Source organism: Nerophis ophidion, linkage group LG07, assembly GCF_033978795.1.
Source record: "Nerophis ophidion isolate RoL-2023_Sa linkage group LG07, RoL_Noph_v1.0, whole genome shotgun sequence".
In the NCBI taxonomy this organism is placed as follows: domain Eukaryota; kingdom Metazoa; phylum Chordata; class Actinopteri; order Syngnathiformes; family Syngnathidae; genus Nerophis; species Nerophis ophidion.
Window position 1 is genome coordinate 43,753,888 of NC_084617.1, and position 22,787 is coordinate 43,776,674.

Here is a 22,787-nt window from a genome sequence, read left to right on the forward strand (position 1 = left end):
CTTTCTCCTCTTTTTATCTGCAGCGGGATTATATCCTCATGCTATCATTTTGTCCCACAAGCAAGTATGTGTACACATGTAAAGTTAACATTTTGTGGACACTGAGCAAATACTGCAAAACATTCTGGCACAATCATATATGAAAGGTTAAGTAGCAATAACAAAAAAATAATAATAACTGGACATTTCTGTGATGCTGCACATACAGTATTTGTGTGAATATTAAACACACTATGGACCTGATCTGACAAAGGTTTGCGTGTACTAAATCACGCAAAGTTCATCTACTAAGCTTGTGCGCAGAGGACATAGTGCATGCCATGAATAAAGCATGTCTATGCATATGCAAAATGTATGCAAATTATTAGAATGACCACAGTACTGGGAGGAGGAGATAGAAATGTAATTATTTTGCACATGTTGTTATGTGATTTATCAAGACAGAAATTGTTCTGCAACCTCTGTTTTGCATCTATAACAGGGGTGTCAAAATCAGTTTTAGTAAGCTACATATCGCGGTTATTAGTGAATAATATATACATGGACAGATCGCTTTTCATGTCAAATAAAAAAGATGAAAACCTTTAAAAGTTTATAAGCTGTGTTATGTTTTGGAGTTCTATACTATTTTCCTTTAGTGGAAAAGGCGGATTACGGCTACAAGCGGCCGAAATGAGTTTCCTCCGTCGGGTGGTGGGTTTCTCCTTTAGAGATGGGGTGAGAAGCTTTGTCATCTGGGAGGAGCTCAAAGTAAAGCCGCTGCTCCTCCACATCAAGAGGAGCCAGATGAGGTGGTTTGGGCATTTGGTCAGGATGCCACCCGAACGCCTCCCTTGGGAGGTGTTTCGGGCACTTCTGACCGGTAGGAGTCCACGGGGAAGACACAGGACACGTTGGGGAGACTGTGTCTCCCGGCTGGCCTGGGAATGCATCGGGATGCACTGGGAGGAACTAGACGAAGTGGCTGGGGAGAGGAAAGTCTGGGCTTCACTGCTTAGGCTGCTGCCCCCGCGACCCGACCTTGGATAAGCAGAAGAAAATGGATGTATGGATGGATGAAAAAAGTTGGCAAAATGTCTCTTTGGATGGTAAAGGTTGCAGACTCCTGATATAGGAGATCTCCTAAATGAACAAAGTTTTTGTAACATGTCATTTTTTGCTACTGTATCATTCCAGGGCACTGCCTCGGAAATGCCATTATTGTGCCACAAACACCGGTGATGAGGCTTCCCAGACTGTACCTTAGGCGTGCTAAAAATAGGACCTGTATTCTGGGTTGCGCTTTTTTTATGCGGAAAATGTGGCACAGATAACAGTTGTGTCACTCGCGTGCCTCATGTTTTACACCACATCAAAACGCCACAGGTTACGTGCTGCATAATTACTCCATGGTGACAGCAGTACATGCACAATCCTCATGTAAAAAGTGCGATCTGCACCACTTTTGCACTTGTTATTAATTGTAGTCTTAGTAGATCACCCGCTGGTAGCGCACAAAGTTTTAAAGTTTGTAGTTTAGGCCCACAGTGTATACGTGGCGCTAATGTGATGCTACCACACTACATGATAACGAGTGCATTGCTGTCCTGTCCTTCTTTCATACTCGCGTCTTGCATTTCCAACTTTTAGGGTATATAGTGAGAGAACTTACCCAACCTGTAAAACAAAAGCTTATTCCCAGTCGGCGCCAAGAGACAACGCTGTGCTCGTCCACCAGGAGACAGAACACAGACAGCGTACTGACGTCAACTTGTTGTCTGTCTGAAGAATCACAGAGAGTGTCAGTCAGTCAGACGGGCTGAGTAGCCGACAGTACATCTGCCTCACAGGGAGCTCACAGAAGGGCTCTTTGGTGATGTGCTTGTTCACTCTTTTTCTTCTTCTGTCATCTAGTGGCTAGCTCTCGTCTGCGATCTGTCTGCGTTGTCGTATATGTGATGCACACGTGTGCAACTGCCGAGCTCTTGTCCATCATGTAAGATAAGTTGTTTGCTCACTGGAGAATGTAGTGGCATGTCTTGTGGTTGTCTACAACTTGGTCAAATATAATATTATTGATCACGTTCATTTGATTTGTAAATAACCCCTATTTGATCAGAGCAATCGAATGACCTACTTTGCACTGAAAAAAAAAACAGGTACTACAATGTAAAATTAATATTAGGGAGACTTGGGGTAGGGCAGCACGGTGGCACAAGTTAGTGCATCTGCCTCACAATACGAAGGTCCTGGTAGTCCTGAGTTCAATCCTGGGCTCGGGATCTTTCTGTGTGGAGTTTGCATGTTCTCCCCGTGACTGCGTGGGTTCCCTCCGGGTACTCCGGCTTCCTCTCACCTCCAAAGACATGCACCTGGGGATAGGTTGATTGGCAACACTAAATTGGCCCTAGTGTGTGAATGTGAGTGTGAATGTTGTCTGTCTATCTGTGTTGGCCCTGCAATGAGGTGGCGACTTGTCCAGGGTGTACCCCACCTACCGCCCGAGTGCAGATCTCCCGTCCAAAGGCAAAACCCAGTAACTCAATTTTGGTCAAAACTGAGCTGATAATAATTATGGAGTTCCTAGGTGATATGCTTTACATTAGTGTATGCGATATTGTAATTTGTTCCGTAAGTAAGCTGTTACGCGCATGGCTGGACCTAGCAACTACCACATAACCGCATAGATACAACAGAAAAACCTAGTATCTCAAGGGACCAATCGGAGCTTCTTTGTCAGTCGCCTTATTGTCTTTAATGAGACATTTGCACGAATGGGGGCCGACGGTCAACCTGATTATGTGATATTATGGCACGAGGGGATATTGGGAAGATTGGCCCAGGACGTTGCAAGCACCTTCATTAAATGTATTGTTCTTGATTCTTCCCCTTGCATACTCTTTTGGGCAGATAACTGTGGAGGTCAAAATAAAAACTGGACGCTGTACACGGCTCTTGCCCAATGTGCAAACGCAGAATAGAGCCCACCCGAGATTGTGATAAAATATCTGGAGAAAGGGCACACGTTCATGAGAGCAGATTCAATCCATGGCTCAATCGGCAAGAAAATGAAAGCTCAAGAAAACATCTATACATTTGATGACTTTGTAGATCTTTGTAAGACAGCATCAAGATAGATTGGTTTTCCTTTGTTTTCTCAAAATCAGCTAGAAGTGAGTTACTAGGTTTTGCCTTTGGACAGGAGAGATGAGATATGCTCCAGCGACCCCAAAAGGGACAAGTGGTAGAAAATGGATGGATGGAAGGGACATGGGGCTGGTTGTCATGCTCATTATGTCTTGCATGTAATGCAGTCCTTCTTAAATAATGGTGCAATATCAGGGGGGTTCAAGGGTTCAAGTTTATTTGTCACATGCAGACAGATATTGCGTACAGTGGGATCAAAATAGTAGTAGCAGAATCTAATACACTATATACAATTTAAAAAAATACAAAAAATTGAATAGCTCTGATGTACATTAATTACAAGACAATTAAGTTGCACAATAAGTCACAGAAGTTATGGTAAAAGTATCAGTACAAGTAGAAGTACAGTAGTCAAATACAGTACCAGTGCAAGATCAAATAGTGTAACAGTATAAACAGTATGTAGAGTATATGAAGCAACAAATATTAAGGTGTCTGCAGTTCTTTGGCAGTTGAGTAGTGACAGTAATATGAACAAGGTAATAGAACAGTATGACTTCTTTATACTATTGTTTTTACTTTTTTTTTTTTTTTTACATTATTTACAACCATTGAATGAAGAGTATTGTAGTCCGGTAATTACAGTAGTAAGCAAAGTGATTCTTGTGCGTGCGGTTTTGTGCAATTGTGATTGTGATGAGTGTTAATCAGCGGTGCAATTGAGCAGTCTAAAGGCTTGGGGATAGAAGCTCCTCCTGAGTCTCTCCGTGTTGGCCTTGAGACTCCGGTAGCGCTTGCCTGACTGAAGCAGTGAGAAGAGGCAGTTGTTTGGGTGGCTAGAGTCCCTCACAATCCTTTTGGCCTTGGATCTACACTTCCTGGTGTGGATGTTGCAGATGGTTGGGAGCACACCGCCGATGGTGCGCTCGGCTGATCTGGCCACTCTCTCCAGTGGTGCTATACCTGTACCAGGAGGTGATGTTTGCAGTCATGACACACTCTGTTGTGCATGAGTAGAAGTTTCTGAGGATCTTGTGGTTTAGCTTAAACTTCCTCAGTCTCTTGAGGAGGTACAGAAGAACGGGCCGTGTATGTCCTCAAGGAACATGCTTTTTTTTTTTGCCTTACTAGAATATAACGAATAATATGTAGTGCTTGGCTTCACTGTGACCCCGGTGGGAGACGAAAAAAGACAAGTGTGATGTTCTTGTTTTTATCGTTAATAGAATTCTATGTTACGCAGATGTAAGGCTGGGCGAAATATAGCGTTTGTAAGATGTATCGATATATTTTTAAACAAGATGTGAATTGGGAAAATATTGTAATATCGATATAATTTATTTCACGTTAAAATTACCAAACGCCGCTTATTTGTTGTGTTCCTTGTTCTGCCCTGCTCCCTCTCCAAGGGCTACTAAACCCCTCCCCTTCCTCCTTCCAAGATGTGCTTGCACGTATAAGAACATCCATGATTGGTTGGTTGTTTACTATGATGAGCCAAGATTGGTTAGAGACAGGATAGTGCTAATCATCAAACCACGAAGGAAAATCACAAAGTGCCTGCCTGCAAATGTATATTTTTATCTGAGTTTGATGCATTTTGTATTATTTGCACAGCTATGTTATTTAATTCACATAGAAATAATATTCTTCAATTTTGTTTAGGTTATGTAATTCTGTACTACTTAAACAGTTTCCTTTCTGTGCTGTTATTACCCATCTTGACTAACTGGATTAATAAAAGTGCCACTGACTGTTTACAGTACAATTGCCGTTTACTTCAATTTTATTGAATATCGCACCAAAAATAATATCTTTACATGTATACTTTCACAAAAAAATATATCGAGATATATATTGAATAATGAGTTTAAGTAAAAATATATCGAGATACTTTTTCATCCATATCGCCCTGCTCTGCGCAGAAGTGTACTTACAACCATTTTATAGCCAAATGACACACAGCAGAGAGTGGAATGGCGCGGAATATTGTCTTCTTCCTGGGAGGCGTAACAGAAAATAATTAAGAAGCACTGGTGTAGTGAGAGTGAGTTCCAATGTTTTCCCTATATTCCAACAATTGATGTGAAGTATTCAGTATGTTGCCTCTGGAATTGCAATTTAGAAATGTACAGAATTGAGATCAGAGCTCACCTACTGTACGTAGTGTTCTCTTGAGTAAATTGGCTGCATTTGAGAAGAGGACTTTTTGTGTGTTTCATGTCAAATTTTAAATTGGCAGCTCCACTGGATTTTAACTTCTAGGCTGTTACACAATTGCTTACCCTTAAAAGTGTGAAGGGAAAGCAAGGGTTTTGACTTTTGGCCAGCTACCAGCTGCCACACAGTTGTTACCCTTGATGCTAGCAAGAAATTACTTTTGGGGCCCAGCTTCACATTTTCTTTAGGGTTGGTTGTCACAAATATATATACTATAGATGGATATCGAATATACAGTATTATGTTTATTGTTCATGTCCATTGCATATTTTGTGTTAAGATGTATTTGTCAACTTGTCAATTAAATCAGACGCTCAAATTCAGTTCTGCCTTCTTTAAAAATGTTTTTTTTTAACATTTAAAGACCATTGTGACAATAATCCCTGCAGTGAGGGTTGGTTGTCACGATGTGTCACAAAGTCTTTGATAGTTTGTCAGGTTCGGGCTATGTTGCAGACAACGTGACCTTAAGATGCAGAAACAGCAGGCAACGTGCAAGTAAAAAAGGGTCATTTATAAAGTACAAATGAAAACCTGTGCAGCTTGAAAGTGCACAGAAAACTAACACCTGTCTAGGTTGTGTAGCCACAAAACAATGCTGATCCAGCTCTGTCCAGAGAAACAGGGAATACACAAGAAGCAATCTGATTGCCAACCAGGGACAGGTGTGCCCTACTTGGCAATCAGGCTCAAAGTGAAGTGGAATGAAATGATAGCACACAGAAAGTGGAGACGAGACCAAAAGCACTGGAATGGCAGCACCACCAAGCACAGGACAATAAACACAAGTCCAAAATGTCATGGATGATCATGACATTATTGCCTCTTTGTTACAAAGCACAAATGTGCAAGATATTTTGATAATGAACAATTCCCATTAGAAAAATAAGTGTTCTCCCCCTACCTGGTCAGCCAATGCTTCATATTGGATAACATATTGTTAAGATTCTCTATTTTAGGAGGGCAAAGTGTTTCCAGATTATTTAGTTCTAAGGCTGTCTACTATGACAAGAACTAAAGGTAAACAATTTATTCTGAAAAACAGGAGTAAGTACAACCAACCGAGATGCCAGCACTGGAGAGAGAGGGTTGAACTGTCTAATGCAGGGGTCGGGAACCTTTTTGGTTGAGAGAGCCATTAAAGCCAAATATTTCAAAATGTAAATTCTGTGAAAGCCATATAATATTCTTTAACACTAAATACAACTAAATGCGTGCATTTTCAAGACCAACATTCTATAACAACAGTATAATAAGTCCTTTATTATTTTTATTAACATTGTTATTCCAAAGCTAACCAATAATAAATATAATACTTCTTACCATTAATGCGACATCTTGAACAGGTGCGATAGAAAATGGATGGTTGGATTAAAATGCATGAGAATGTTATAAAATTTAAACGTTATTTTTAACACTGTGATTACAGCTGAATTATTCTTTACTTATCCTATTAGGCAATGTCAGCTAAGATTTATTGGAGAGCCAGATACAGTCATCAAAAGAGCGACATCTGGCTCTAAAGCCCTAGGTTCCCTACCCCTGGTCTACTGGCTGCCTGTCTTCCCAGGCTTTTTGTCTGTCCCACCTGAGCATGAATTGAAACTTAACTTGTGTTAAGTGTTAGCATGCACACATTCTCTCTCATTGCTTTCTCTACAGGCTAGTACCCAATGACAACATTAAGAAAGTACCAATGATTGTCACACACACACACTAGGTGTGGCGAAATTATTCTCTGCATTTGACCCATCACCCTTGATCATCCCCTGGGAGATGAGGAGATTAGTGAGCAGCAGCAGTGGCCACGCCCGGGAATAATTTTTGGTGATTTAAACCCCAATTCGAACCCTTGATGCTGAGTGTCAAGCAGGGAGGTAGTGGGTCGCATTTTGATAGTCTTTGGTATGATTCGGCCGGGGTTTGAACTCACAGCCTACCGATCTTAGGGTGGACACTATATACTAATATGTGTGAGAATGCATAAATAACACATTCATTGTGTTCATCTTCTATCAGCATGAAGGCCAATTGTAAGGTGTTTTTTTACTCTGCCGAAAGGAGGGAAAATATTCCTCTAACAATACTATATCACTTAATTGTTCATTCAATTGTGCATTTTCAGTTTATTAACCAGTAGAGTTGAATAAGTTTCTTCTTTTTACAGGTGTGCATCTCATCATTACTTTGGTCCTTTTGAACTCACCATTTCATCGTCTTGCAGGAAAATATCCGATATTTTTTTTTTTGACTGAGTTGAGTTAAAGGCCTAATGAAATGAGATGTTCTTATTTAAACGGGGATAGCAGGTCCATTCTATGTGTCATACTTGATCATTTCGCGATATTGCCATATTTTTGCTGAAAGGATTTAATAAAGAACCTCCACCATAAAGTTCGCAACTTTTGGTGCTAAAACAAAAGCCCTGCCTCTACCGGAAGTCGCAGACGATGACATCACAAGTGTGGGGGCTCCTCACATATTCACATTGTTTTTAATAGAAGCCTCCAAAAAAAAGTGCTATTCGGACTGAGAAAACAACAATTTCCCCATAAATTTGAGCGAGGATGAAAGATTTGTGCTTGAGGATATTGATAGCGACAGACTAGAAAAAAAAAAAAAAAGTAAAAAAAAAAAAAACGCGATTGTAATTGGGACGGATTCCGATGTTTTTACACACATTTAGTAGGATAATTCTGGGAAACCCCTTATCTTTCTACTGTGTTGTTAGTGTTTTAGTGAGTTAAATAGTACCTGATAATCGGAGGTGTACGTCCACGGGTGTCTTGACGCGCAGTGTCTCAGGGGAGTTGACGGCAGCTATGGACGACACAAGCTCAGCTTTTCTCCGGTAAGAACTGACTTTTTAACCACAATTTTCTCACCGAAACCTGCTGGTTGACATTCCGTTGTGTTTCATGTTCGCTTGACCGCGCTCTGATCCATAGTAAATTTTCACCTCCAGGAATTTTAAACAAGGAATCACCATGTGTTTGTGTGGCTAAAGGCTAAAGCTTCCCACCTCCATCTTTCTACTGTGACTTTTCCAATATTAATTGAAAAAATTGCAAAAGATTCAGCAACACAGATCTCCATCTCCAAAATACTGTGTAATTATGCGGTTAAAGCAGACAACATTTAGCTGTGTGTGCGTAGTGCTCATACTTCCTAAAAACCCGTGACGTCTTGCGTACACGTCATCATTACACGAGGTTTTCAAGACGAAACTCCCGGGAAATATAAAATTGCAATTTAGTAAACTAAAAAGGCTGTATTGGCATGTGTTGAAATGTTAATATTTCATCATTGATATATAAACTATCAGACTGCGTGGTGGGTAGTAGTGGGTTTCAGTAGGCCTTTAAAACACTTCAGTTGTGTTCTTTACTGCAATGCTATAGCAAATCTTTGTTTTGGCGCACTGCGATGAGGTGGCGACTTGTCCAGGGTGTACTCCGCCTTTCGCCCAATTGTAGCTGAGATAGGCACCAGCGCCCCCCGCGACCTCAAAGGGAATAAGCGGTAGAAATCGATGGATGTATTGGCACAGCAAAATAACATTAGTGTGCATTTGTGACTCAGCATTCACAAAGAGTGTGTTACCATTTTTACAAGATACTGTAATAAAGTCAGAGAGCATATAATTGGTAGTGAAGGTGATAGAGTAAAGAAAAACAAACAGCTAATGGATTGTTTTGTGTCCTTTGTCCTTCCATTGTTACATTCTCTCCCGCCTCTTCATGATGACTCTGTTGTCTCTCCAAGCTTTCCCATGAGCCTTTGCCCTGTCCTCTATTTGATTGTGTGATCATTTCCCTTAGGCCACTGTTTCACATCTGTGGAAGCATGTGTTTATGTATATATGAAGGCCTGAACTGTGTGTGTGTTGTAATCAGTGTAATCCCTTCCTTGAGGCCACTGTTCCACACAGCTGGAGTCAGAAAGCCTCTGGAGGGTTTGTGTGGTTTTCAAGCATCCTTTGCTCTCTCCACCTGACCGACTGGTGTGTGTGTGCGTGTTTTAACAGGTGCAGTACCGAGAGCTGAAACAGGATCCCAATCCCAGTCCAAATAAAAGGAAGAAAAACAACCCCGGGTAGATGTCCACCCACCAATTCCTCTCTTGTCCACTTCCTTTCTGCTGCTCCATTACTGGACTCCGAGGAGCAGAGTCGGAACCTTGTAGAAGTTAACCGACGTGGCCCAATGATTCGCATTTTGGTTTAGGTTCCTTTCAAAAGATGACAAAAAACAAAACAAAACAAAAAAAACTACAAAAAGGATGAATGGATTGTTATGGTGGGAATTTACTGGCAAAACTCCACAAAAATTGTTTTATTTACACCCCACGGTGCACAAGTTAAACATTTTTCTTCAATAGAAAAAACTATTCGCAAGTAAAAAAGAACAATTCTCAAAGAAAAAAAAAATATTTTTCCAAAATTAAAAAAAGGATTGGCAAGTTAAAAAAACAAAACATTTTGTTCAAAAAATAATTTTGTATTAAAAAACGGATTCACTTAACAAAAAAAAACTTTCTGTAAATAAGAAAAAAAAAAAGTTTTGCAAGTATAAAAACAATTTTCTTCAGGTTATAAACTTTTGGTGGCAATATTCCACCCTGCGCGATCCACACACTTGCACTCAAAGACCCCGTAATTCGCACTTGACAAAGACAGGTGGTGCTGCTGATTCAATTTAAGGCCATCAGAACTTTGTCTGCGCATGGTTCTGTCCGCCAAAATAACGAAGAAGAGTGGGGCGAAACTTGCAGGTTGACTCACAGGTTGAGCTTGTTTTTCCTCTCTTCCGTCCGCCATTTTATTCCCCACACTGCTTATTCTTCTGTTATTTTTGGCGGACGGCACCATGGGCAAATACCAATCGCTCGGACGGCCTTAAATTGACTCAGCAGCACCAAAAGTTTTAACTTGAACAAAATTGTTTTTATACTTGAAAATGTATTTTTCAATAAATTGTTTTTATACTTGCAAATGTATTTTTCCATGTTGTCTGTCTATCTGTGTTTGCCCTGTGATGAGGTGGCGACTTGTCCAGGGTGTACCCCGCCTTCCGCCCGATTGTAGCTGAGATAGGCGCCAGCGCCCCCCGCGACCCCACAAGGGAATAAGCGGTAGAAAATGGATGGATATATATATATATATATATATATATATATATATATATATATATATATATAAATATATATATATGTATATATACAGTGGGGCAAAAAAGTATTTAGTCAGCCACCGATTGTGCAAGTTCTCCCACTTAAAATGATGACAGAGGTCTGTAATTTTCATCATAGGTACACTTCAACTGTGAGAGACAGAATGTCAAAAAAAAATCCAGGAATTCACATTGTAGGAATTTTAAATAATTCATTTGTAAATTATGGTGAATAATAAGTATTTGGTCACTTCAAACAAGGAAGATCTCTGGCTCTCACAGACCTGTAACTTCTTCTTTAAGAAGCTCTTCTGTCCTCCACTCGTTACCTGTATTAATGGAATCTGTTTGAACTTGTTATTTGAAAATAATTGTAGACCTGCACCAGACTGGGAAGAGTGAATCTACAATAGGCAAGCAGCTTGTGTGAAAAAAATCAACTGTGGGAGCAATTATCAGAAAATGGAAGACATACAATCTCCCTCGATCTGGGGCTCCACGCAAGATCTCATCCTGTGGGGTCAAAATGATCATGAGAGCGATGAGCAAAAATACCAGAACCACGCGTGGGGACCTGGTGAATGACCTGCAGAGAGCTGGGACCAAAGTAACAAAGGTTACCATCAGTAACACACTACGCCGACAGGGAATCAAAACCTGCAGTGCCAGACGTGTCCCCCTGCTTAAGGCAGTGCATGTCCAGGCCCGTCTGAAGTTTGCCAGAGAGCACATGGATGATACAGCTGAGGATTGGGAGAATGTCATGTGGTCAGATGAAACCAAAATATAACTTTTTGGTATAAACTCAACTCGTCGTGTTTGGAGGAAGAAGAATACTGAGTTGCATCCCAAGAACAACATACCTACTGTGAAGCATGGGGTGGAAACATCATGCTTTGGGGCTGTTTTTCTGCTAAGGGGACAGGACGACTGATCCGTGTTAAGGAAAGAATGAATTGGGCCATGTATCGTGAGATTTTGAGCTAATTCTCCTTCCATCAGTGAGAGCTTTGAAGATGAAACGTGGCTGGGTCTTCCAGCATGACAATGATCCCAAACACACCGCCCAGGCAACGAAGGAGTGGCTCCGTAAGAAGCATATGAAAGTCCTGGAGTGGCCGAGCCAGTCTCCAGACCTCAACCCCATAGAAAATCTGTGGAGGGAGTTGAAAGTCTGTGTTGCTCGGTGACAGCCCCAAAACATCACTGCTCTCGAGACGATCTGCATAGAGGAATGGGCCAAAATACCAGCTACTGTGTGTGCAAACCTGGTAAAGACCTATAGTAATCGTTTGACCTCTGTTATTGCCAACAAAGGTTATATTACAAAGTATTGAGTTTAATTTATGTTATTGACCAAATAATTATTTTCCACCATAATTTACAAATAAATTATTTAAAATTCCTACAATGTGAATTCTTGGATTTTTTTTCTCACATTCTGTCTCTCACAGTTGAAGTGTACCTATGATGAAAATTACAGACCTCTGTCATCATTTTAAGTGGGAGAACTCGGTTGCTGACTAAATACTTTTTTGCCCCACTGTATGTGAGTAAAAATGTTTTTAAGTTTGTGGAGTTTTGGCAGTAATTTCACTACATAGATTGTGCTTCCCTTCACCACAAAGTGGTTTTTTTCATGCACCAAAACAGCATTGAGTGCATCCTAAAGACAAGCCTCTTTGATACATGGAAATATCACTGGCTATCATAATTGGTTTTATTATAGTTACAACATTGTTAAAGTTAATACTTTTCAAATTGTTTTGGTACTTAATTGTGTTTTCTTATACAAAAAATATTAGCTCATTGTTTTTAAAAGCACTTTAAAAGGTAATTTTTCACTACGTTTAAGAAGAATATGTCCACTACTTAGACAACAATATCTTGGCATGTGTCCATTTGTGAAATCAGAGGTCACTGATGTTGGATGGTGATCTCTCCTAGTTCATCCCAAATGTGTTCAATGGGGTTCAGGTCAAGGTTTTCCACACCAAACTCATCCAATAGATTACGCTTAGGGCCAAGGGCGGCCCTGGTTCTTACATTATTGAAAGCATACTATTTGCTTAGTTGTTTGATTGAAGGATTTGTCTCCATAATGTTCTGCATATGATGTATGTAAGACAACCCTGAATTTAACATGGCTCGTCTCTTTTTCATTGAGCTTATTTATTTGCATTTTTCGGTATAATTTATTTTATGGTAAATGTATATTTTTATATATATTTTTTTTTTTTATAGTGGGTGGGTGCACTCCCTCTAGAGGAGGAGAAATAGCAAAACAATAATTGAGTATCAATTATTTAAACAACATACTTTTTAAATAGCAGATTTTGGAAAAAATGCATTTTACAATAAATGAAAGATAAAAAATGCCAAAATGATAAAGTCAATGCACAAAGAAAACGAAAGGGAAAAGGTTTAGTGACTGCACTACTTCATTAATCACCATCAGGGCGCCCCCTTCCCATTCGCAGATCACACGCTGTGCGTAGGGTCATGCGATCCATGCAAATGTACCACAAAACATATTCCTAGCCCCTTCCTGCATGTCACTGATAAGAATACAATGGACAATTTCCCTCAATATTGGCACTGTATATGCCCTGGGGTTGATCCCAGGTTAAGGCTGTGTCAGGAAGGTTTGCAAATGTATGTTTTGGCTAAGGTAATTTTGATATTTGGCACCTAAAATACATTATTAAACAGCTTATTTCACATCAATTTGTTTCAGTACAAAAGTGCATCACATGGAATTCCATCCATCCATCCATCCATCCATCATCTTCCGCTTATCTGAGGTCGGGTCGCGGGGGCAGCAGCCTAAGCAGGGAAGCCCAGACTTCCCTCTCCCCAGCCACTTCGTCTAGGTCTTCCTAGGGAATCCCGAGGCGTTCCCAGGCCAGCCGGGAGACATAGTCTTCCCAACGTGTCCTGGGTCTTCCCCGTGGCCTCCTACCGGTTGGACGTGCCCTAAACACCTCCCTAGGGAGGCGTTCGACCTCATCTGGGTCCTCTCGATGTGGAGGAGCAGCGGCTTTACTTTGAGTTCCTCCCGGATGGCAGAGCTTCTCACCCTATCTCTAAGGGAGAGCCCCGCCACACGGCGGAGGAAACTTATTTTGGCCGCTTGTACCCGTGATCTTATCCTTTCGGTCATGACCCAAAGCTCATGACCATAGGTGAGGATGGGAACGTAGATCGACCGGTAAATTGAGAGCTTTGCCTTCCGGCTCAGCTCCTTCTTCACCACAACGGATCGATACAACGTCCGCATTACTGAAGACGCCACACCGATCCGCCTGTCAATCTCACGATCCACTCTTCCCCCACTCGTGAACAAGACTCCTAAGTACTTGAACTCCTCCACTTGGGGCAGGGTCTCCTCCCCAACCCGGAGATGGCACTCCACCCTTTTCCGGGCGAGAACCATGGACTCGGACTTGGAGGTGCTGATTCTCATTCCGGTCGCTTCACACTTTGGTGCGAACCGATCCACATGGAATTCTAATATGATTAAAAATGTTTAATCCTTTTACATTATTTTAGCCAGCCTGATCACTTTTATCTTAACAATTAGCAATAGTTTTGCAATGTTGTTTGCTTTGCAACCTTTGAGACGCTTCAGTGACTTGTGTCATGGCTGAATTTCTCCAATTCACCGCTTTGTGGCGTGAGTGACAGGAAGAAAAGCCCTGACTCGCTGGGAAGTGAGCTGTTTGGCGCTGTCGTATTCATGGATAAAATACTATTATATTAGGGTGAAATAGGGTCGTTGTTAAGACATTGGAGTACATGCATCACAGTGAGGCCTTCAGGCTGCCTCACATCTAATCTTGTTCCAAAATGATTCCTTATGTTCATATTTTTGTGCATCTTTTGTGTCACGCACACACAAACGCTCCGAAAAACAAAACACCGTTGGCGGAATACGCTTAGAGATTCCTGGTAAACAAAGTGCACCTACTTGTTCGCGTATAAAAACATAACGTTACGCTTCCTCTCCTTGTCAGACACACAATGCAAACATGATCTGTGTGATGCTTTGCCCCCGGCTGGCCGTTCCCTCTCCATCTGCCCCACCTCGACTTTGATCTGCGCGCATACGAGGAGCGAGCTTTTTGTGTGTGCACGTTTATGGAATCAAAAGACACTCTGCTGTTGTCTCCCCTGCAGCTGTGTAGACTGATGTGAAGCTACATCTGGTGTGTGTGTGGGTGCTACTCTGATCAGTCTCTATGTCCCTACACATGCGGACTAGTTTTACCTCATCTAAAACTACTTTACTGGGCTTCCTACTGAAGGATCACTGCTTAGGTTGCTTTTAAGGAAGTATATTTGTCTTCCTCGATGTTCATCTCTTTGCATATCCACCTCCATGCTTAAATATGGTCAGATGAGGATGTGTCACTGCATGTGAAGATTGACGTGAAAAACAATAATGATGATACAGTCTCTCAAGGGTCATTGCTTCTATAAACACTGCCTTAAGAAGTGTGATGCAGTCTAGCCAATGCTGAATAAGTAGTGTGGAAAATGTTCATCTTCAGCCCTTAGAGCAGGGGTGTCAAACTCAAATACAGTGTGGGCCAAAATTTTAAACTGAACAAAGCCGCGGGCCAAGGCTGAACAAATTAAACTTTTAATAGGGACCCAAACAAGTTTTGCATTGAATATTGAACGAGCAAGGCTTGTATAACTTTATAGTGACATGCAAAATCGATTTTCAAATATTGTAGCATCCCGGAAGAGTTAGTGCTGCAAGGGATTCTGGGTATTTGTTCTGTTGTGTTTATGTTACGGTTACGGTGCGGATGTTCTCCCTAAATGTGGTTGTCATTCTTGTTTGGTGTGGGTTCACAGTGTGGCACATATTTGTAACAGTGTTAAAGTTGTTTGTACGGCCACCCTCAGTGTGACCTGTATGGCGGTTGACCGAGTATGCATTACATTCACTTGTTTGTGTGTAAAGTCCGCATATAGTATGTGACTGGGCCGACACAATGTTTGTATGGAGAAAAAGCGGACGGGACGACAGGTTGTAGAGGAATTGAATGCAGTGCCTTTAAAGCACATCCCCAATGATGTTGTTTGGGTGGAATTTGAGGGAAATTCAGGAGAATGGTTGCCCCGGGTGATTTTCGGCAAGGGCACTCTGAAGGAGTTTTTCTAACCTGTAACTTGTTTTGAAAATGTTTAGTTGTAAATATTATACCAAATAATATATTGCAAGAATCTGCTTGAATCAAAAATCGCGTTGAATCGAATCGTTACACCAGTAATCCAAATCGAACTGTTACATGTCCAAAGATTCAAAATCTTAGTAACTAGTGTAGTCGTGTCTAGGTATGTGCCGATAAAAAAAAAATGTTGCTCGATGATACAATACTGTTAGCATTATTTTGAGACCAAATTAAGCACTATTGTAATCATAATACAGTGGAAAAACTGAACCGGGTGTTGTTGCCATCCCTTTCCATCAGCTCGTACATTTGTGGTGATGGGCTAATCTTGCTCATTCCGTTTGAAGCCAAAATATTCCCACACATTTTTTTTCTGTGCAATCATATTTTTTCTGTCTATTTTTTGTTACCTTGCGATGCTTCTTCCTGGAAGCTAGCAGTGCCGCCTCCCCTCACAGGGACAGAGATTGTAGATGACTAACAAGAGGCTTCACTCTGTTCCTATTCGAAAGAGAGAGACAAAGAAAACACAGACATTTCAATTTATGATCAACCTCATTTTCATTTATCGTTCGATTAATTGACTCATTGTATATCCGCCCAGGCTTAGCCATGTCTCGTTGCGACCGATAAATTCAATGCGGCATAGTTCTTTTCCATTTCAACGGTAGTATTTTGGAGTGGAAAACTAACCTGCGCTGTGGAAAATCTCCCCGGTGCACACAGCAAAGCCCATAAAAGCACGTTTGGATGCTTTTGGAGTGGAAGAACTTGATCTTAAACCCATCAAACACCTTTGGGATGAACTAGAAGAGAAAAGCTGCCATATTTCCTTCCATTTTCACTCAAATTGATACATTTTCGTCCACATAATGTATTTTGTTTTCCTACACCTTTTTTTCAGTTGTTATTTATTTAGTGTTTGCAAGCATACCAAAGTGTTTAATATCTTGTATGCTGTCCACATTTCAGTGCTGTGTAAAAGAATGTATCACCAGACTGACAGCTGACAAGACAAGAAAAGCAGTCATCTCTGCACCCAGTTAAAAGGAGACTATTTATTTTTTAACTTAAACTGTACATAGGCTATAGCTACCTTATTGAAATGATGGTTGTATTTTATACCGTATGCTTGTTGATGGCCTGCTGTTGACATTGTTAAAAGTAGCTGTTTACTGTATGCCTGCCTCATTTTCTAAGACGCGTGTCTTTTGTTTTTGTGTCTGCCTGCCTGCAATGTTTGCCTGCCTGTGGCATCATCATCATCATCATCATCATCACCCTCATGTGTGCAACCTGTGACAACTGGAAGACTGCAGAAACACAGGGGGGCTCAAACAGAAATTAAATGCATCTGCTGTTTGTTGAAGGAAACAAAATTGTCCATTTTTTTAACTTCAGTTGTTTTCAATTATTGCAAAAATATTTTTCTTGCAAGGGAAGTGTGTTTTTTTTTTATTTACCTTCAGTACAAGAGGTGTATAACACATGTAATTAGAATATAAGATAAATGACATTCTGGTTGCCATATTGATAGATATATTATAAAATGCACTACAACCACAAAAGGGCTGCTACTATTTATCGACCATCTTCGTCGATTTATCAGATTATGAAGCACACAGCTATTCAGGAATATCGATACTGCCAATACCAGATCTTGATGCCCTACATCGATTCACAACTCAAAATACCGACACTTTTGATACGTAAGTTATTAGTGATAATGTATCTCATTAACAGGAACAATGTGTAAAGTAAATTATTAACACGTGACTATTTTTTCTTCCTCCTAGGTAGGTAGGTAATGACACACCGTCATTCAGTCTGTATATGTTTTAGAACATTGCTGGCAATTAAAATTAGTCACTAAATATTATAAAACAAGTGTATGCATCCTTTTAATAGTAGGCTGTTTGGGGACACAGAGTTGAATACAAAAAAGATAACTCATTCAGTGCAGAATAACACTTTTTGTGTGACTTTATATTGGATAATTTGATCAAAAACTTCCTAAAACAGCCCACTACCTATAATATAGGTTTTTTAAACATAAGATCATTGTCTCCCAAAACGTTATTAGTTAATGATATTATCAGAGACAACAATCTTAACGTCATCGGTCTCAGCGAAACCTGGCTTAAACCAAACAACTTTTTTGCGCTAAATGAGGCATGTCCTCCTAACTTTACACATGCGCATATTGCCCGTCCGCTTAAAAGGGGTGGGGGGGTCGCACTAATATACAACGAAAACTTTAACCTTAGTCCTAACATAAATAATAAATATAAATCGTTTGAGGTGCTTACTATGAAGTCTGTCACACCGCTGCCTCTACACCTGGCTGTTATCTACCGCCCCCCAGGGCCCTATTCGGACTTTATCAATGAATTCTCAGAGTTCGTTGCTGATCTAGTGACACACGCCGATAATATAATCATAATGGGGGACTTTAATATCCATATGAATACCCCATCGGACCCACCGTGCGTAGCGCTCCAGACTGTAATTGATAGCTGTGGTCTCACACAAATAATAAATGAACCCACGCATCGCAACGGTAATACGATAGACCTAGTGCTTGTCAGGGGTATCACCGTCTCCAAAGTTACGATACTCCCGTATACTAAAGTATTGTCCGATCATTACCTTATAAAATTTGAGGTTCAGACGCATGTTCGTCAAACTAATAATAATAATAACTGCTATAGCAGCCTCAACATTAATACGGCCACAACGACAACTCTTGCTGACCTACTGCCCTCGGTAATGGCACCATTCCCAAAGTATGTGGGCTCTACTGATAACCTCACTAACAACTTTAACGACACCCTGCGCGAAACCATTGATAACATAGCACCGCTAAAGTTAAAAAAGGCTCCAAAAAAGCGCACCCCGTGGTTTACAGAAGAAACTAGAGCTCAGAAATTATTATGTAGAAAGCTGGAACGCAAATGGCGCACGACTAAACTTGAGGTGCACCATCAAGCATGGAGTGATGGTTTAATAACTTATAAACGCATGCTTACTTTAGCTAAAGCTAAATATTACTCAAATCTCATCCACCGTAATAAAAACGATCCTAAATTTTTGTTTAGTACGGTAGCATCGCTAACCCAACAAGGGACTCCTTCCAGTAGCTCAACCCACTCAGCTGATGACTTTATGCAATTCTTTAGTAAGAAAATTGAAGTCATTAGAAAGGAGATTAAAGACAATGCGTCCCAGCTACAACGGGGTTCTATTAACACTAATACGATGGTATATACGGCGGATACTGCCCTCCAAAATAGTTTCTCTCATTTTGAGGAAATAACATTAGAGGAATTGTTACAACGTGTAAATGGAATAAAACAGAAAACATGTTTACTTGACCCTCTCCCTGGGAAACTGATCAAGGAGCTCTTTGTATTATTAGGTCCATCAGTGCTAAATATTATAAACTTATCACTCTCCTCGGGCACTGTTCCCCTAGCATTCAAAAAAGCGGTTATTCATCCTCTTCTTAAAAGACCTAAGCTCGATCCTGACCTCATGGTAAACTACCGACCGGTGTCTCACCTTCCCTTTATATAAAAAATCCTCGAAAAAATTGTTGCGGAGCAGTTAAATGAACACTTAGCGTCTAACAATCTATGTGAAACCTTTCAATCCGGTTTCAGGGCAAATCCCTCCACGGAGACAGCCCTCACAAAAATGACTAATGATCTATTGCTAACGATGGATTCTGATGCGTCATCTATGTTGCTGCTCCTCGATCTTAGCGCTGCTTTCGATACCGTCGATCATAATATTTTATTAGAACGTATCAAAACACGAATTGGTATGTCAGACTTAGCCCTGTCTTGGTTTAACTCTTATCTTACTGATAGGATGCAGTGTGTCTCCCATAACAATGTGACCTCGGACTACGTTAAGGTAACGTGTGGAGTTCCCCAAGGTTCGGTCCTTGGCCCTGCACTCTTCAGCATCTACATGCTGCCGCTGGGTGACATCATACGCAAATACGGTATTAGCTTTCACTGCTATGCTGATGACACCCAACTCTACATGCCCCTAAAGCTGACCAACACGCCGGATTGTAGTCAGCTGGAGGCGTGTCTTAATGAAATTAAACAATGGATGTCCGCTAACTTTTTGCAACTCAACGCCAAAAAAACGGAAATGCTGATTATCGGTCCTGCTAGACACCGAACTCTATTTAATAATACAACTCTAACATTTGACAACCAAACAATTAAACAAGGCGACACGGTAAAGAATCTGGGTGTTATCTTCGACCCAACTCTCTCCTTTGAGGCACACATTAAAAGCGTTACTAAAACGGCCTTCTTTCATCTCCGTAATATCGCTAAAATTCGCTCCATTCTGTCCACTAAAGACGCTGAGATCATTATCCATGCGTTTGTTACGTCTCGCCTCGACTACTGTAACGTATTATTTTCGGGTCTCCCCATGTCTAGCATTAAAAGATTACAGTTGGTACAAAATGCGGCTGCTAGACTTTTGACAAGAACAAGAAAGTTTGATCACATTACGCCTGTACTGGCTCAGCTGCACTGGCTTCCTGTGCACTTAAGATGTGACTTTAAGGTTTTACTACTTACGTATAAAATACTACACGGTCTAGCTCCATCCTATCTTGCCGATTGTATTGTACCATATGTCCCGGCAAGAAATCTGCGTTCAAAGGACTCCGGCTTGTTAGTGATTCCCAAAGCCCAAAAAAAGTCTGCGGGCTATAGAGCGTTTTCCGTTCGGGCTCCAGTACTCTGGAATGCCCTCCCGGTAACAGTTTGCGATGCCACCTCAGTAGAAGCATTTAAGTCTCACCTTAAAACTCATTTGTATACTCTAGCCTTTAAATAGACTCCCTTTTTAGACCAGTTGATCTGCCGTTTCTTTTCTTTTTCTTCTATGTCCCACTCTCCCTTGTGGAGGGGGTCCGGTCCGATCCGGTGGCCATGTACTGCTTGCCTGTGTATCGGCTGGGGACATCTCTGCGCTGCTGATCCGCCTCCGCTTGGGATGGTTTCCTGCTGGCTCCGCTGTGAACGGGACTCTCGCTGCTGTGTTGGATCCGCTTTGGACTGGACTCTCGCGACTGTGTTGGATCCATTGTGGATTGAACTTTCACAGTATCATGTTAGACCCGCTCGACATCCATTGCTTTCCTCCTCTCTAAGGTTCTCATAGTCATCATTGTCACCGACGTCCCACTGGGTCATTATTGTCACCGATGTCCCACTGGGTGTGAGTTTTCCTTGCCCTTATGTGGGCCTACCGAGGATGTCGTGGTGGTTTGTGCAGCCCTTTGAGACACTAGTGATTTAGGGCTATATAAGTAAACATTGATTGATTGATTGATTATATTGTTTGAGGATTATGCTCAAAAAGCAGCAACACTTGTAATGTATTATTACTTTTAAAATTTTACCAGACACATTAGGCATAGTTTCACAAAGTATCGTTCTGAATTTTACTCAATATCGGCTCGGGTAGAAAATCAGTGGTAGACTTAGACTTAGACAAACTTTATTGATCCACAAGGGAAATTGTTCCATGAAGTAGCTCAGTTACAAACGATGGACAGTGTACGGCTGGAAAGGATAATGTTGGTATAAAGTAGACTAAAAATGTTCCGTAGTAGCAATATATAATATAACATATATGCAATATTTACATATTGTATATACTAGAGATGCGCGGATAGGCAATTATATCATCCGCATCCGCGTCACCAAAATCGTCATCCACCCGCCGTCCACCCGAACCAACATTTTATCGGGACCGGGGTTGGGGTGTATAAAATAGACAGGAAATTTCATGAATACAAAGGATTATGGGTATTTGTTGTATTGCGTTTATGTTGTGTTACTGTGAGGATGTTCTCCCGAAATGTGTTTGTCGTTCTTAATTGGTGTGGCTTCAAAGCGTGGAACATATTACTAAGAGTGTTAAAATTGTTTATATCACAACCATTAGTGTACTCTGTGTCACCCAGTATGCTTTGCAGTCGTGTGCGTGTTGCCGCGGAAGCCACACACAACATGATGCTGGACTGTCAAGCAGATCGTGTATGATGTAGAAGGCGACAAAGTCAATGGCTTCATAGCACTCACTAATATTTAATATCTGGGTGACTGCCGGCAGTCATTCAACAGAATAATAGTGTCTTCTATTGACTTTCTCGCTGTATGACATGGGTCTTATTTGGCTCTTTGAATGGCAAAGGATACCGATCCCAGAACCATGTATATCAAATGTTTCCGAAAGGTTCAACCGCCACCCGCCCGAATCTAGTTAAAATCAATTTTTTTGTCATGTCAACCGCCCGACCCGCGGTTTACCTGCGGACTCCGCGGATGAGACCGCAAACCGCGCATCTCTAGTATATATGGTATATAACATATACTGATATATATTATATTTTTATATATACCGTACATATAAAGACTAGCAACCTGCTCTTAAATTCAGCTTGAAATATTTTTAGGCAATAAATGTTTGTTTATACTGTATTTGTGCTTTTATAAAAGTAACTAGTAAACGTTTGTGCATTTTATAGCAAAGGCAAGCAAAAATGCTGACATAAAGAAAATATAAATTGGTACGTTTTATGTATTTACCTTCCGTTAACCAGGCAAAAAAAAAAAAGGATTGAGATTAAAAACAGTTTTGATGATGTGTTTAGACGGATGCCCACAGTCACATAGAAATAATTTGGCTGGCAGACTTTGGCTAAGATGATAATTAAATCTATTTTTCACACAACTTCATCTGTTAGCTAGCTAGCAAACAAGCCAACTATCTTACCGAGGAAACTCGGACAGCGCATCTTCCAGATGTCAGACAAACCTCCGCTTTAAAAGCTCCCGTGTCACAACTGAACTGTCACAAAAATAATGGACTGATTTTAACATTAAAACGTTATTTATGTCTTTGACATGTCTAGAGCGAGGCCGGTGTCGTGTGACATTGTGTATCCCTATAAATATTTTTGCGTCCCACACCGCGAGAGTGCACATGACTTCGGAGGGGCGGCGCTATGTGCCGTGTTAAAATAGAGGTACCACTCCCGTGT

The 22,787-nt window shown here is 40.9% G+C and overlaps 2 protein-coding genes across 7 annotated transcripts in view; one reads left to right on the forward strand and one right to left on the reverse strand.

Annotated features, from left to right (window-relative positions):
- Window positions 1-10,487, forward strand: part of LOC133556373 (multiple C2 and transmembrane domain-containing protein 1-like) — a 439,257-nt gene extending 428,770 nt beyond the window's left edge. For all 6 annotated transcript variants that reach the window (XM_061906234.1, XM_061906235.1, XM_061906236.1 and 3 more), the window contains one exon: window positions 9,374-10,487. In XM_061906234.1, coding sequence (XP_061762218.1) covers window positions 9,374-9,445 — 72 coding nt within the window. In that variant the 3' untranslated portion in view covers window positions 9,446-10,487. The remainder of the gene's footprint in view (window positions 1-9,373) is intronic.
- A 5,600-nt stretch (window positions 10,488-16,087) lies between these two features.
- slf1 (SMC5-SMC6 complex localization factor 1) overlaps window positions 16,088-22,787 on the reverse strand; it is a 107,945-nt gene continuing 101,245 nt past the window's right edge. The window contains exon 18 of the mRNA XM_061906251.1: window positions 16,088-16,204. Coding sequence (XP_061762235.1) covers window positions 16,194-16,204 — 11 coding nt within the window. The 3' untranslated portion in view covers window positions 16,088-16,193. The remainder of the gene's footprint in view (window positions 16,205-22,787) is intronic.